Below are 13,687 nucleotides of genomic sequence, written 5' to 3'. Positions count from 1 at the left end.
CTGCCGGATAGAGTTGGAACTTAAACTAGTAATGAAGGCGTCCCTGACGCAAGCGTCTCCGTTTTCAATAGCATTAACTGCTTGAAAGTCGCAATCTTTAGCTAACAACAGTAGCAATTCTACGTATTCGTCGATGTTTTCCTCGTCTTTTTGTCTTCGAGTTGACAACGTATGTCTAGCGAAAATTTCGTTAGTACGTTTTATATATAAATCACTGAGACGATTCAGAGCAGAGGCATACGTCGTATGTTCTGCGATGTATTCGTATACGTCGGGAGAAACATGATTTATCAAAATGTCTAACCTGTTAATATCAGTTGTGTTCTCGGTGGTGCAACGAAGGTGAAAATCAACTTCAACTCTACAAATAGACCCATATCAAACATCCTACAAATACCATATTTCAAATAGGAAGTTGTTATAGCGGTCAACTCCAATAAAGAAAGTGAGAGTTTTCGCCCTTTGTGGATCCTTAAAAAGAGATTATATCCAGAAATATTTTACTTATTTCTTGGTGGTTTTATTTGTAAATAGCGAATGTATAAAAGGATATCGCTTCCAAAACGTCGTACATATAAATATGATTTTGCTATGCTTCCTCCTATGCAAACTTGATAATTTCACACCCTTTCTATTTAAATAGCTTTAGGTAATTACACCTATCGAGCTTATTATAACTGCAAGACAATGAGCACAGCACATTCAAATATATTTTATAAAGACTTTGCTTATTTAGATCCTGTCTATTACACTTTATAATATATATATATATATATATATATATATATATATATATATATATATATATAATTATTTACTATAATAATTATTAAATACCTACTGACACTAGTATTTAATCCTTTGCGAAATCTTCAGTGCAGATGTCACAATTTAACACCAGTCGATAGATTCGAAACCGGCAACAGAAGCCATCTCTGGCTTCATTAGCAAGGACCTAATCGATTCGACTACCGTTAACCCCAGGAAATGCTGTTGAATTTTAAACATTTATTTCATTAAATGCTTTTAACGTATGTCAGATTGATTAAATCATTATATGACGATCTGCGCATAAGAGCTAAATTGACCGACTTTTTAATTCAACTGAAAGTGCTCAACGATAAAAAACGAGTTTCTTAAACGAGCTGACATAATATATATATATATATATATATATATACACACACACACACACACACACACACATATATATATATTTATATATATATATATATATATATATATATATATATATATATATATATATATATATAACGTACATCGGGATGGAGTAAAATTATCTTAATTTTATCCTTTACGAATTTGTACATTTTTATATTTAAAGATAGACAACTCATACTCTATGCATTCAAATTAAAATGTGTATCGCCTTTGTGGCTTTTTATTTTTAGGCGATTATTTAAAAATATTTTATATTAGCAGTTGTATGAGCTAAGTATTTTTTTTAATACATTTGATCTCGGTGCATTATTATATTGCCAATAACAGGTATAACAATAACAAATTAAATTGGCTAGTCAGATACACAAATTAAATTTTTTCATTTGTTGTTGTTTAATGGTACTATTGCTATTATAGTAACGTATTAGCGAACATTCATTATTATTTATTTTAATTTCTTAATTTGGTCCAGAGGACATCTAATATGATACATTTGTTGGATAATTACCTACAAAAGAAATAACGTAAATGTTATTTGACTCGATAACATAGATTAAAATGTTAGATTTTACTACGTTAAAATGAATCTGCTCCACCATGTGAATTGTCGCAGAAATGCTTTTAAACTTACAGGAAAACATTGATACGCTTTACTACTTCTTCACATTGGATATTGAGAAACTGAGACTGATGCTGGAAGACACTGATATTGTGAAATGGGAAAATGCTATATTTCGAGGTAAGAATCTGATTATACGCGTAAGTATTGTCCATTCAATCGCACATTTCTAGGTAAGAAAATACAGATCGTTAAATAAACCTTTACTAACATGCCGTAGAGACTTGCGATCTCAATTCACTATAAAATGCGTATCGTTTGCGCATAAAATGAAAATAGTTGAAAGTTGGGAGTCTTGAAAAGCGTACGGTTGTCTTAGTGGCCTGTAAGTAAAGGATTGTTTTGTTACGAACTAGATGTCTTGATCGTGTACAGCACAATCGTGTTGGCAGACTGGTTCTCGTCAGATCACCGAAGTTAAGCAACGTAGAGCCTGGCCAGTACCAGATCGGTGACCATTTGGGAAGGCTAGGCGCTGTATGTACCTTCTAGGAAGGTTGGACGGGGGGGGGCAGCACCTTCACCCCGAAAAAAGAACTCCTTGCTACAAAAGCATCTACAAAGTTGTAGATGGCCTATGCCCCTCCAGGGACTCTAGGCTATGTCTTGATCGGGCGTTTGCTGTGAGTCATTTTTACTTTCATTTTTGTTTATCTTCATTTGATTATATTAATTCACAGCTTTTGTATTCAACATTTATTCTAAACATATCCGCCATTAGAACGAAAGGTTAAGACATTTATAAAAACCAGCAATGTGCATTATACAAAAATAATAAGAGATTTCTTTTTTTTTTTTTTTACACAGTGATCACCACTTATCAAGGCCCGGAAGCCACTCAGGGATAAGGGTTATTGCAAGTACATTACGTTAGTGTGGAGATTTGATGAAGTGTTTACTTAAGGGGGCGGTTCATTAGGAATTTGTTAACATTGGACTTGAACACATGTAAGTTGTAGTCCGGTGGGAAGCATGCAGACCGAACAGAGATCCACAGGCGTGCAGTTCTAAGAAAGAAGCTTTGTTCATGGAATCCACGTTTTGATTTAGGCACAGATAAAGAGTGGGGGAAATTTTTCACACTGGATTCGGCTAGACGGGTGTTTTTCGTGAAAGATTGGCGATGGGGGACCAGAGATTGGAGTTCAGACGAGCACCTGCCATGGAATTCCATGCCCATGTCGATCTTGGGTGTCAGATTTAGCTGTTAAATTAGAGTATCCGTATTTCATTTTTATTCTACCTTTAAGATAGGAACATTTTTTCTACTTGACTTCCGGTTTGGAAAAAAATGAACTTGGCAGGCGTAAATCGACTTAAAGTGCCTTTGTGCGGATGCGAAAATATATACATTTATCGACGTTATTTTTTAAAACTTGCTGATGTTCACAATTAGAGAAACGGTTTGGGAGCATAACTGTCTGTATGAGGAAATGGGCTATAGAGAAACTATAAGTACAGCGTCTAGCTGTATCTGTGCAACTTGAGAATCCAAGCCATTTTTTATGGTAGACATTAAAGTCATAAAACACGTGTATTTGGGTGTTACTATCTAAGAAGAGTGCTGCATCTATACTATCTATACTACCAGAGACATAATCGATTAGGCTACTGTCCTCACTGCAGGGAGAACGTAGAGAAAGTATAAGTAACTAACACAGTGATGAAAGGCTAGTCAAAACACATGAAGGCCTGGTCATCCAATTCTAGACGTTGCTGTCTTTGTTAAAGGAAGGGTGTTTCGAATATAAACTCCAATTCCATGCATATGTCTATACGATTCCTTACAGCAGAGAGGGAGGTATCCTGTCATGTTAAAGTAGTTATAGGGAATGAGTAGTATAGATTTGTTTCAGTTAATTCTAAGATATCTGGGATATTTACTAATAGGTTCCTACCTCTTAGTTAATTCCCCAGGCATCTTTATATCATCTAAGTTACTTCTAAACCCACATGTATTTGTAAATCCGAGCTTCAAGGAGGAGGCGAATTGATTTTGTTTGGGTGGTTGATCGTGATATTTGTTGAGGTTGTCATTTCATTACGTTTTTGTTTAATTTCAGTATTGGGTAAAGTGGGTCAGTTTTTATGCCATGTATACACACAATAATGGTCCATTAGCTGAGTCCTTCCTAGGAAATTGTGGCCTAGTGAAAGCCCACCAGAGATAACATCAGGGTCTCTTTCCATGCGCGATATGACACTACAACTATGCCGATATTATACAACTGATGATAGAACAGCCACTCTAAGCACTACCAAAGAGTTAGGGCCTCCTGTACTGTCAGTTCAAAACAGCAACCAGACTAACTGTCAATCAGGTGCTCTCAACATCCGAGATAAAACCCAGACAAGCCGAGTGAGCACGGGTAGCATGCAAGTAAACCCAATTTGCTCAGTTTGTGAGAGAAAGAAATTGGGTATAAGGGAACGGCGTTCGATGTCCTAGTGAGGAAACAAGGCCAAGCACAGGGTGTCTCTGGTATTGTACCTCTGTGCCTAGCTAATAGACAAAGAAGGAGTGTGAAAGCCGGCGATAAGCAGAGCCTATCTATTCCTTAAGCAATTTAGGTTTGCAAACCGGAGAATTTGTTCAAGTCACCAGCTATATGAAGGTTGTCGACCATAACTGAGGAGGACTCTTTCCCCCAGTTTTAATATCAAAGTTTCCCTTCTCCTTGATGGATAACCTGACAAGATCTACGGGTCCATCACACCGAGAGGGGTGACCATGCTTCTGGTTTAGGTAGATAGCACAGTATATGGGAGAAAGATTTTAAAATATAAAAGAAATAAACATGTTTTTGTAATATTAATTTAAAAGACGGATAAAGATATGGTTAAAATTGTTGATATTCGTAGTATAGGGATAGTTCAAAATGTTTAAGTATAATCTATATCTAAATGCAGCAGCATATATGTTATTCTGTGTGTCATGCTTACATTTTTCTCTTCCGAGTAACTGTCGTTTAATTGTTATGATCTTCCATTTCTTGCAATAAATATTTTACCAAGAATTCTTCATAAGTTTTGGTTTCGGTTTCGATTATAGTTGAAGGAACTCAAAGTATATATATATATATATATATATATATATTTTTTTTTTTTTTTTCATAAGTTTTGGTTTCGGTTTCGATTTAAGCTGATGCCCCAAGTGATATGGATATATTTTGTTAAATTAACACTATAATAATATATACGAAATCTTCATGAATTAAAATATCATATTTAAGCGTATTTTATGACCGGGCTACGTTGGGCGTCCCTGCTAGCTTAGATAAATGCTTTTGCATTTTTAACAAAAGAGCTAGAATAATATCTGGGCGTCTCTATTTATGCTGAACATCCACAGAATGCCAATATCAATATATTACATATGAAAAAGTCCACTGTGGAATTTCCACAGGTCCCGCTAGTTCCAAATATTAGAATTTTATATTTAGTTCTAAAGCAGGGACTCTGTATCCTTTAGTTCCAAAAAGAGAAAATGTAACGAGTATCTAGTAATATACTTTTAGGTAATGATATAAACTAATTTGAGTACCTTCTATATTGGTGTAACATCAAATAGAAATATAATTATTTACATCCGTTAAGTAGATATTATTAAAGATATAAACTTATACAACATCGATCCAGACAGATAATATAATTCAGATATTAAGTATTATCTATATCTATACCATTAATAAAATTCTAAATGTTTATTTATTTATGTGTGTGCCTATATGCCAATAAAACTTTCGAACGGATGCACCAAATTGAAATTTTTTTTTTCCCTGAAAGGTGTGAGTCCCTAGATTGTTCTTATCTATATATTGTTTGTAACGAACAACGCTGTGTCACACTAAAAGTCCAAAATAAGGGTTTTAAGCCGTTTCGTGCAAATATTGAAAAAGTTACCTGCCCATGTCAACGGAATTTAGCACTGTCTGTATACAGTTGCAGTAATATCTTTCGGCACACGGACAGAATGTGTGGAGCAATGGATAACGCGTCTGACTATGGTTCGAATTCTGGCAATTTCGTAACAATTTTAACAATCATTTTATCCAACGTTTACTCATTATGCTAACCCTTAGTTAGGGTATTTTTGTTTTTTCAGTGATTTTGTTTTGTGCATATGCGAATTTCCCATACTCTGAGTTCACAGAGTAAGCGTCGATGGTAAGACGATGTTAAACAGAAAAAATAAATTTTTAAAATTAGTATAAACGTAATAGGAGTCAATGTTTCATGTTGAGTGTACTCGATTTTGTGTTTGACTCGGCGTTGTGTGTGCCGACGCAGCGCATCTGCTAGTACTTAAATAAAGTTCTTCTAGGTTCTTAAGTTTAGAAAAAGGTAAGTTTCTCTTCTAATAAAATACGACAATGTAACTTTGTATCAACATGAATAGCAGGTTCACTATTCTGTATTAATTTGGATTAGAAAAAGTGGTTTGAAACTGGTTAAAAATTAAATAAAAAATATATAGTATTAATGCTTGATTAAAATACAAAATGGAGTTAAGTACTAAGAAGTTTAAACTAAGTTAAGCATAATGTATAATGCAAAAGAAATAGCGGCAGCGTTCTTGGGGTCAAACTGGTTGACCATTTTCAAATTTGAAAGAACTTTACCCGTTTTCTTGGGCGACGAAGACAATGAAATATTGGAGAGTGGAACATTTATTGATCTTCGTTCAATCCCAGACAACGACAGGTCACCCTGCTAGTTTTTATTAATCAAAATCTATGATAAAGTTCAAGTACTAGTTATACGAGATAATACGAAAATTGTTCGTGTTGTAGACTAAACCAGTTTTTTTATGGGATATATTATTCAGTGTTGATTTGCTTGCTTTACCAGGCGAAAAAAATGGGTTCATGTGATAGAGCAATGTCAAGCTGACATAATAAAACGTGTGAGACTGAATGTAACGAATCAATAAAAGCGTGAAATTGTTGCGCAACTATTTATTTGTTAAATCATCATGTAATGCAGATAAATATGATGCAATCGATCTAATTCTTGCTACCCGAACACTTATATTAGATAATGGGGGGGTACTAATCATATACGGATAATTAAGGCACGACAAATGTACGGCAAGGTACGATAATTGCTTGTACTGGTTCTCTATGCATGTGACTGGTTGCCCGTCGTAACAGGTTGCTCCAATAACGTGCCTAATTCCCACGAATAAACAATCAGCAAGAATAGTTGATTTGCCTTGTCATTTGTCGCGCCTGAATTTGTCGTACATAATTAGTATAAACGTAAAAGGAGTTAATGTTTGAGTGGAAATGTTTATGGGTCAAAGTCGGCAGAGAGTGATACCAGGCGGTAGTTGAAAACCACATGACGATACCCAAATTGTCCCTATAGACATTCCGACCATTTTTTTTTTTTTTTTAGGTGAATGGATTTATCACAACCTGTTAAACCACAGTCCACTACTTACAAGACTTCTTTGTCTATCCATGTTTGGCAGCTTTCCTCAACAACTGGTAGGGAGTAGTGCACACCAGTGGTTGTTGTAGCGAGACATTCTGTCTCTCTCTCTCTCTCACTCTCTCTCTCTCTCTCTCTCTCTTTCTCTCTCTCCCCACCTACACACACACAAGCATACGCAGACAACCCATGTGAGTGTTCTGTTTTAAAAGAAATCTTGTTAAAAATTAAAATCGCAGTAAGTTTTTACAAAATCTTCTTACACCTGAGACAAAGACACACCTGCATGCGCAGTATGGCACAATACAAAACTTATGTGTAAAAATATTACCTTTGCGACCTTAAGATAATTATGCACATATACACTTTATGTATGACATGTATGCGTCTTTGAATTTGAACTAAATTTATTTGTTCGATTTATCCAATTTACAGAGTGGAATGATAAAATTGTCGCCTTAGAAAAGACCTGATTCCATTTTCGTTTAATGAAAACCGGTTTTCTTTTTTTGTTGCAGACCATCTACTAGGTTGCCAGTTGTGTACAAATCCCAAGAGCGATAGGAACCTTCTATCATGTCTGAAAGTAACATATTGTTCAACAAGCAAGGTCAAAGATGCGCCGCTATACAACTCATGCTCGCTACCAATCCAAGTTATGACAACAGAACAGTTGCCAGCAACTTCAAAATACAAATCCGGACGATTCAACGCTTGAAGACACAGCTCAATGCATCGGACGACCCTTTGGAAGTGGGGGAGTGAAAACCCAAGGCCGAGGACACCGCCAAGAAAACCCGGACCAAAGAGTTCATCAAAAAGGTCCAGGCAATCATTGATGAAACCCCCAAGCGACCTATTCGACAGATTGCCATAGATTTAAACATCTCACACACAACTGTGAATGAATGAGTGACAAAGTTTAGGTCTAAGTAACATCTTGACTGAGAAGACAAAGAACCTCAGGCTAATCAAGTCCGTCAGGTTGCTCAAAAAACTGAAACATCCCAAGAAGCCAAACATTTTCTCGTTCATTTCAGATGAAAAAACGTTTGCCAGGATCAGGTGCACAAAACCATCGCTGGATCACCACGAATAACAGGGGCATGCCCAGAGTGATAAAAACAAAGTTTTTGGCCACGGTTATGGTTTTTGGTACGGTTTCAAGTGGGGCCACATCATGCCACCTCACATCTTCAAAGTCGGCTTGAAAATCAACACTAAAGTGTACCTGGATGTGCTGAAGAGTATGGTTATCCCCTGATGCAATCAGGTGGCTGCTGGACTCGACACTGGGCACAAGTCCAAAGAGACCCAGATCAACATGTCTTACTTCTAGATTTCAGGAAAATCAGATTTTACGGTATCGCTGGACAAATACTTAACATAATTAAATCTTTCTTAAATAAGAGAAGAATCCAGGTTTTCGTCGACATCATACACCTGTTTCATTTAGCGCTAAGATATCAATCGAAATATGTTAAACATTATAAAAAAAACATTGTTAATAATCTGTTTTGATAGAAAAAAGTCCACTTATGTCAGCCTGCTGCTACGAATTTAAAATAGGGGTATGTGAGCGAAAAAAAACGAAACTAGAATCAGGGAGACATCTGCTACAGGAAAACCTGACTATTCATCATCATCAGCATCATTGGTTTAAAATTGATTTTACATGCTAGTATATGTTAGACAGTTTTAGAAAATTGAATTCTAAACTAGCCTATCTCTGACCAGGTGATTTATTTAAACCTGAGCCCAGCAATGACTTTAATTCGATGGATCAAAATAAAAATTCGAATTGTGGCAAGTTAAATTTTTAGGATATTTACAAATCCAAAAGTTACATAAAGTAATTCAGGCACGACCTGAAAATAGAAACGAACCTGAGTTGATTGAAAAGGATGCAACTGTCTTTGCGGAATTAATACAGTGCTTAGATGACAGAAGTCAATCTCTAGTAATGCAAGAAACCTTAGATGATGGCTGCAAAGTATTGAACATATTAAAAGAGCATTATTTATTGAAAGGAAAATCTGAAATTATCTTTTTATAGACTGACCTGACATTTCTAAAACGTATGGAAGCCGAGACGATTACAGATTATATTATGAGGGCCGAAACAGCAGCAAATTCATTAAAAATGTTTTGTGAAGTTATTAGTGATAGTCTGTTTATTTTCATGATACTTAATGGGTTGTCGAGTGATTTTAAGCCGTTTACTACCGTGATAACTCAGAAAGAAAAACCCATGACTTTTGGTCAATTCAAGGTAGATCTAAGGAGGTATGAGGAAACTGCGAAAATGATCACAGAAAAGAAAAAACGAATCTACAAATATCATGAAATTTAAAAATGCCCACTTACAAACACCAACATAAAATTATACCTTTACCTCAAATAAAAACTGCAACTTTTCAAAAACCAATTTCTCTCCTAAGAAAAGGATGAACATTATTTGCTATCTTTGTGGGCGGCCCAATCACAAGAGCTTCCAATGGAGATACAAAAATTTCCAAGGGGACTCCATTAAAATGTGGAGAGCTCCATTAGCGAACATACATTTTTATTTTCATGTATGTTTGATGCTTCAACAAACAGCAACAACTTTATTGTCAATTGTGGTGCAACGGCACATGATTTTTAAATAGTATTATGTAGTAATTCGTCGACGATTTTTTCCAGATGCAAGGAAAAGCAAGATGGACTGATAGAGAGAGGGGGAGTGGTAGAGGTTGAGAGAGATGAAAAGGGTTGAGGGAAAAGAACAGAAAGGGAGATAGGGTAAGAGTGCGAGACAAGAAAGGGGCCATTGAAGATAGATACAAAGGAGGATAAAGAAGTTTTAAAAGAGAGCCATTACAAAGTTTACATCTTCTATATTGTTGACGATGTCTCCCACTCTCAGCAACGCCGGGTAACAATGCTAGTCTGAAATAAAAGATGCCACCAAGAGAAGTAACTGTGTAGCTTAACGTATAGGATTTCCGTGATTTGCACTGATTAGACTTCGTTTTCTTTTTACCGACAGAAACTGCTGCTCTTTTTTGTCTTAGATGTAAACAGTTGGCACATTATGTGGTGACGTTTAGTTGTAATTATTCTTTTAATGCTATCTTTTCAGCTTATCCGTATCATATTCATCAAATAATCGAAGACAACACGAGAAAACGTGGTTTGAGATTACGGTGTCAAGATTTTCTTTATCGTTTATACAAGTTCAATGCAAAGAAATGGAAACAAAGGTAATGTTCTAATAGCTGTACCTGTGAATTGCTGAGTCAACAGCTCTTCCTCTATTTATTTTATGTTAATTTCATTCAAAAATTCACAAATTGTGACAAGATTGCATGCTAAAAAAAATAATGAGTGTCTTTATTTCTATATTACTTACTCTCTATGACTTCTCACTCAAGTCATCCCTATTGATTGCTCATAATAACTGATGGTGTTTCTTGAACTCCGATTAACAAAAAGTTTCATCAGAATTCCAGTATGGTCTTTTTCAATGAGCATTGCAAATGACTTTGTGTTATCGAAACAGCTGCTTATCATTGTTTTTTTCATTGGCAATGCTCGTTAGTATTCCCTGGGATTTAAGTGGCAAAAATCCTCCCTTACGTCCTAGTATTCACCACATTCTTTCTAGTGTAGATCTGATTAGTGCTTTCCTTCTTTAGTCTTTCTATCTTGTAGACATTTCACAACTTTATTATTATTATTATTATTATTATTATTATTATTATTATTATTACTATTATTATTATTGTTATTATTATTATTATTATTATTATTACTATTACTATTATTATTATTATTATTATTATTATTATTACTATTATTATTATTACTATTATTATTATTATTATTATTATTACTATTATTATTATTATTATTATTATTATTATTATTACTATTATTATTATTATTATTATTACTATTATTATTATTATTATTATTATTATTATTACTATTATTATTATTATTATTATTATTATTATTATTATTATTACTATTATTATTATTATTATTATTACTATTATTATTATTATTATTACTATTATTATTATTATTATTATTATTACTATTATTATTATTATTATTATTACTATTATTATTATTATTATTATTATTACTATTATTATTATTATTATTATTATTACTATTATTATTATTATTATTATTATTATTATTATTACTATTATTATTATTATTATTATTATTATTATTATTATTATTATTACTATTATTATTATTATTATTATTATTATTACTATTATTATTATTATTATTATTATTACTATTATTATTATTATTATTATTATTATTATTACTATTATTATTATTATTATTATTATTATTACTATTATTATTATTATTATTATTATTATTTACTCACTAGGAGTAGTCACACGTACCATCATCAAAGATTTCTCTTTGAGAACACCTTGTGGTGTTCTCTGGGATCTGAGTGACAACCCGTCTCCCCAGATTTCCGGTACCCTACACCGCTTTAGATAACCATTGAAGATGAATTTGCGTTATCGTAACAGCCAGTTACCATTGATCTCTCGTTGGCAACTACTATTGGTCCTCACTGGAATTTGGCTTTCTCTTCTCAGTCTTTCTATCATCCTTTATCTTCCTCGCTTATTTGATGTGGCATTAGTTTTTGGTCACACACACATGCACACACACACACACACACACATACACACACACAAAATAATAATTAAAAATGAGGAGGTAGGAGCGCAGCGGGTTAACTTACAATTATAGTTTCAGTTTTCATGATTCCATGTAATGCTCCTTTGCGTTTCACATCTGTAGCTTTTTCTCTATGTCCAGTTTGTGTCTGTAGTTCATGTGTGTTAGTTTCCGCACTCAAGGGTTCTCCTTAATATTTCTTCAGTTTTCATTATTGTTTCCATTGTATCTTCTCAGCCATTCCTCTGATTCCAATCTCTACCATTCTTTTACAAAGTTTTTCTGCATTGTTCCCAGCACTCTTACCATTAGTGGTCTTATCTTAACTTTCTTCATTTTTCAAATCCTTTTCGGCTACATTTGTGTATTTGCTGCCATTCTCTAGCTCCTTGATCTTCACACTGTGGTCTGCTGGAACGGCAAAATCTACAATCTGGCAGGACTTTTCCTTCTTGTAAACTATTATGATATCCGGTCTTCTTGCTTGAATGGGTTTATTAGTTTATATATCCATGTCTTATAGGATGTTGTGCCTTTCATTTTCCTGCACTGCTGCCGGTTTGTGCCTGTGCCATTTGTCTGGGTGTTCAAGATGTAAGTAATCGTCTGCATAATTGGCAGTGTACTGCCTCCCCCACTTGATCGTGTCTATTTTCATATTCTTTTTGGCCTAATTTATGTCATTCACTTATTGTTGTGAAGTGAGAACAAAAGACACATTTGCTTAGAATAAAGGTTTAATGAACTAATAGAAAAAACTAGAGAGTACACAGCAAGGGGGGATAATTAGACAACACAAAATACGAGCGTTTTAATATTACGACATTCTCCCCTTCTCAAAAGAATTAAAGTTATAGTATTAATTAAAGTTAATTTGTCACAGTCATTGATAACGTGATGGATTTCGACGTTCGCATAAGGATCGTTTTAACGCCCCTGGGCATTCAGATTTAGGAGGGATGATAATTACTCCAGGTCCATAGGTACTGTGGGGGAAGGTTTAGGTCAAGAAACGGAAAAATCAGCATCAGCATCAGGATCAATGGGCATTGGAGAAGATATCTCAGGTGTTGTATTTTGTTCTTCGGTAGAAGTTGGATTAGCTAAGTTATTCTCAGCGCAAGGATTGTTTGACTTTTCTGGATGAACCGAGGTTTCAGTTGGGGTCAGCTTTTTAGATAGTCACGTTTCCAATGGAAGCTAGGTCACGTAGAGAGACTATAGACTCTCATCCGTCATTAAACTGCACGTGGGCATACTGAGGGTTTGCTTCTAAAAGTTGTGCCTCATCGATGAAGTGTTCATATTTACTATGCCGAACATGACGACGCAGTAATACAGGTCCTGGTACAGTTAGCCAAGAGAGTAGAGAATGACCACTAAGTGACTTCCGTTGGTAGGAAAATAGTCTCTCATGGGGAATGGCATTAGTTGCTGTACACAGTAGAGATCTGATGGAGTGTAATACATTGGGAAGTACAATCTTCCAATGTGACTCTTTGAGGTTACTAGAAGCCAATGCTATGGATATAGTTTTCCATATAACGCCATTGTATCGCTCACATTGTCCATTTCCTCGAGGGTTATAATGAGTAGTCCAGCTAGTTGTTATGCCTAAACTTCTGAGATACTCCTGTAGGTCTTTGGATACAAATGAAGTTCCTCGATCAGGGTGGATGTATGAGGATGTCCCAAACGTTGTAAAAATTGGAATAAACATTCGATTACTACATTAGTAGTTAT

General features: G+C 34.6%; 1 protein-coding gene across 5 annotated transcripts in view; it reads left to right on the top strand.

Moving 5' to 3' along the window:
* LOC145292822 (glycine N-acyltransferase-like protein 3) overlaps positions 1 to 13,687 on the top strand; it is a 97,072-nt gene that overhangs the window by 74,134 nt on the left and 9,251 nt on the right. For 3 of the 5 annotated variants that reach the window (XM_080139075.1, XM_080138991.1, XM_080138895.1), the window contains exons 3-4: positions 1,816 to 1,921; positions 10,362 to 10,482. In XM_080139075.1, the coding sequence (XP_079995201.1) occupies positions 1,816 to 1,921; positions 10,362 to 10,482 (227 nt within the window). The remainder of the gene's footprint in view (positions 1 to 1,815; positions 1,922 to 10,361; positions 10,483 to 13,687) is intronic. The other 2 variants (XM_080139245.1, XM_080139160.1) reach the window with 1 other exon arrangement.

This window comes from Euprymna scolopes, chromosome 1 (assembly GCF_053919585.1).
Source record: "Euprymna scolopes isolate OS-2025 chromosome 1, ASM5391958v1, whole genome shotgun sequence".
NCBI classification, from domain to species: Eukaryota; Metazoa; Mollusca; class Cephalopoda; order Sepiida; family Sepiolidae; genus Euprymna; species Euprymna scolopes.
This window is presented reverse-complemented; position numbering and strand designations above follow the sequence as displayed.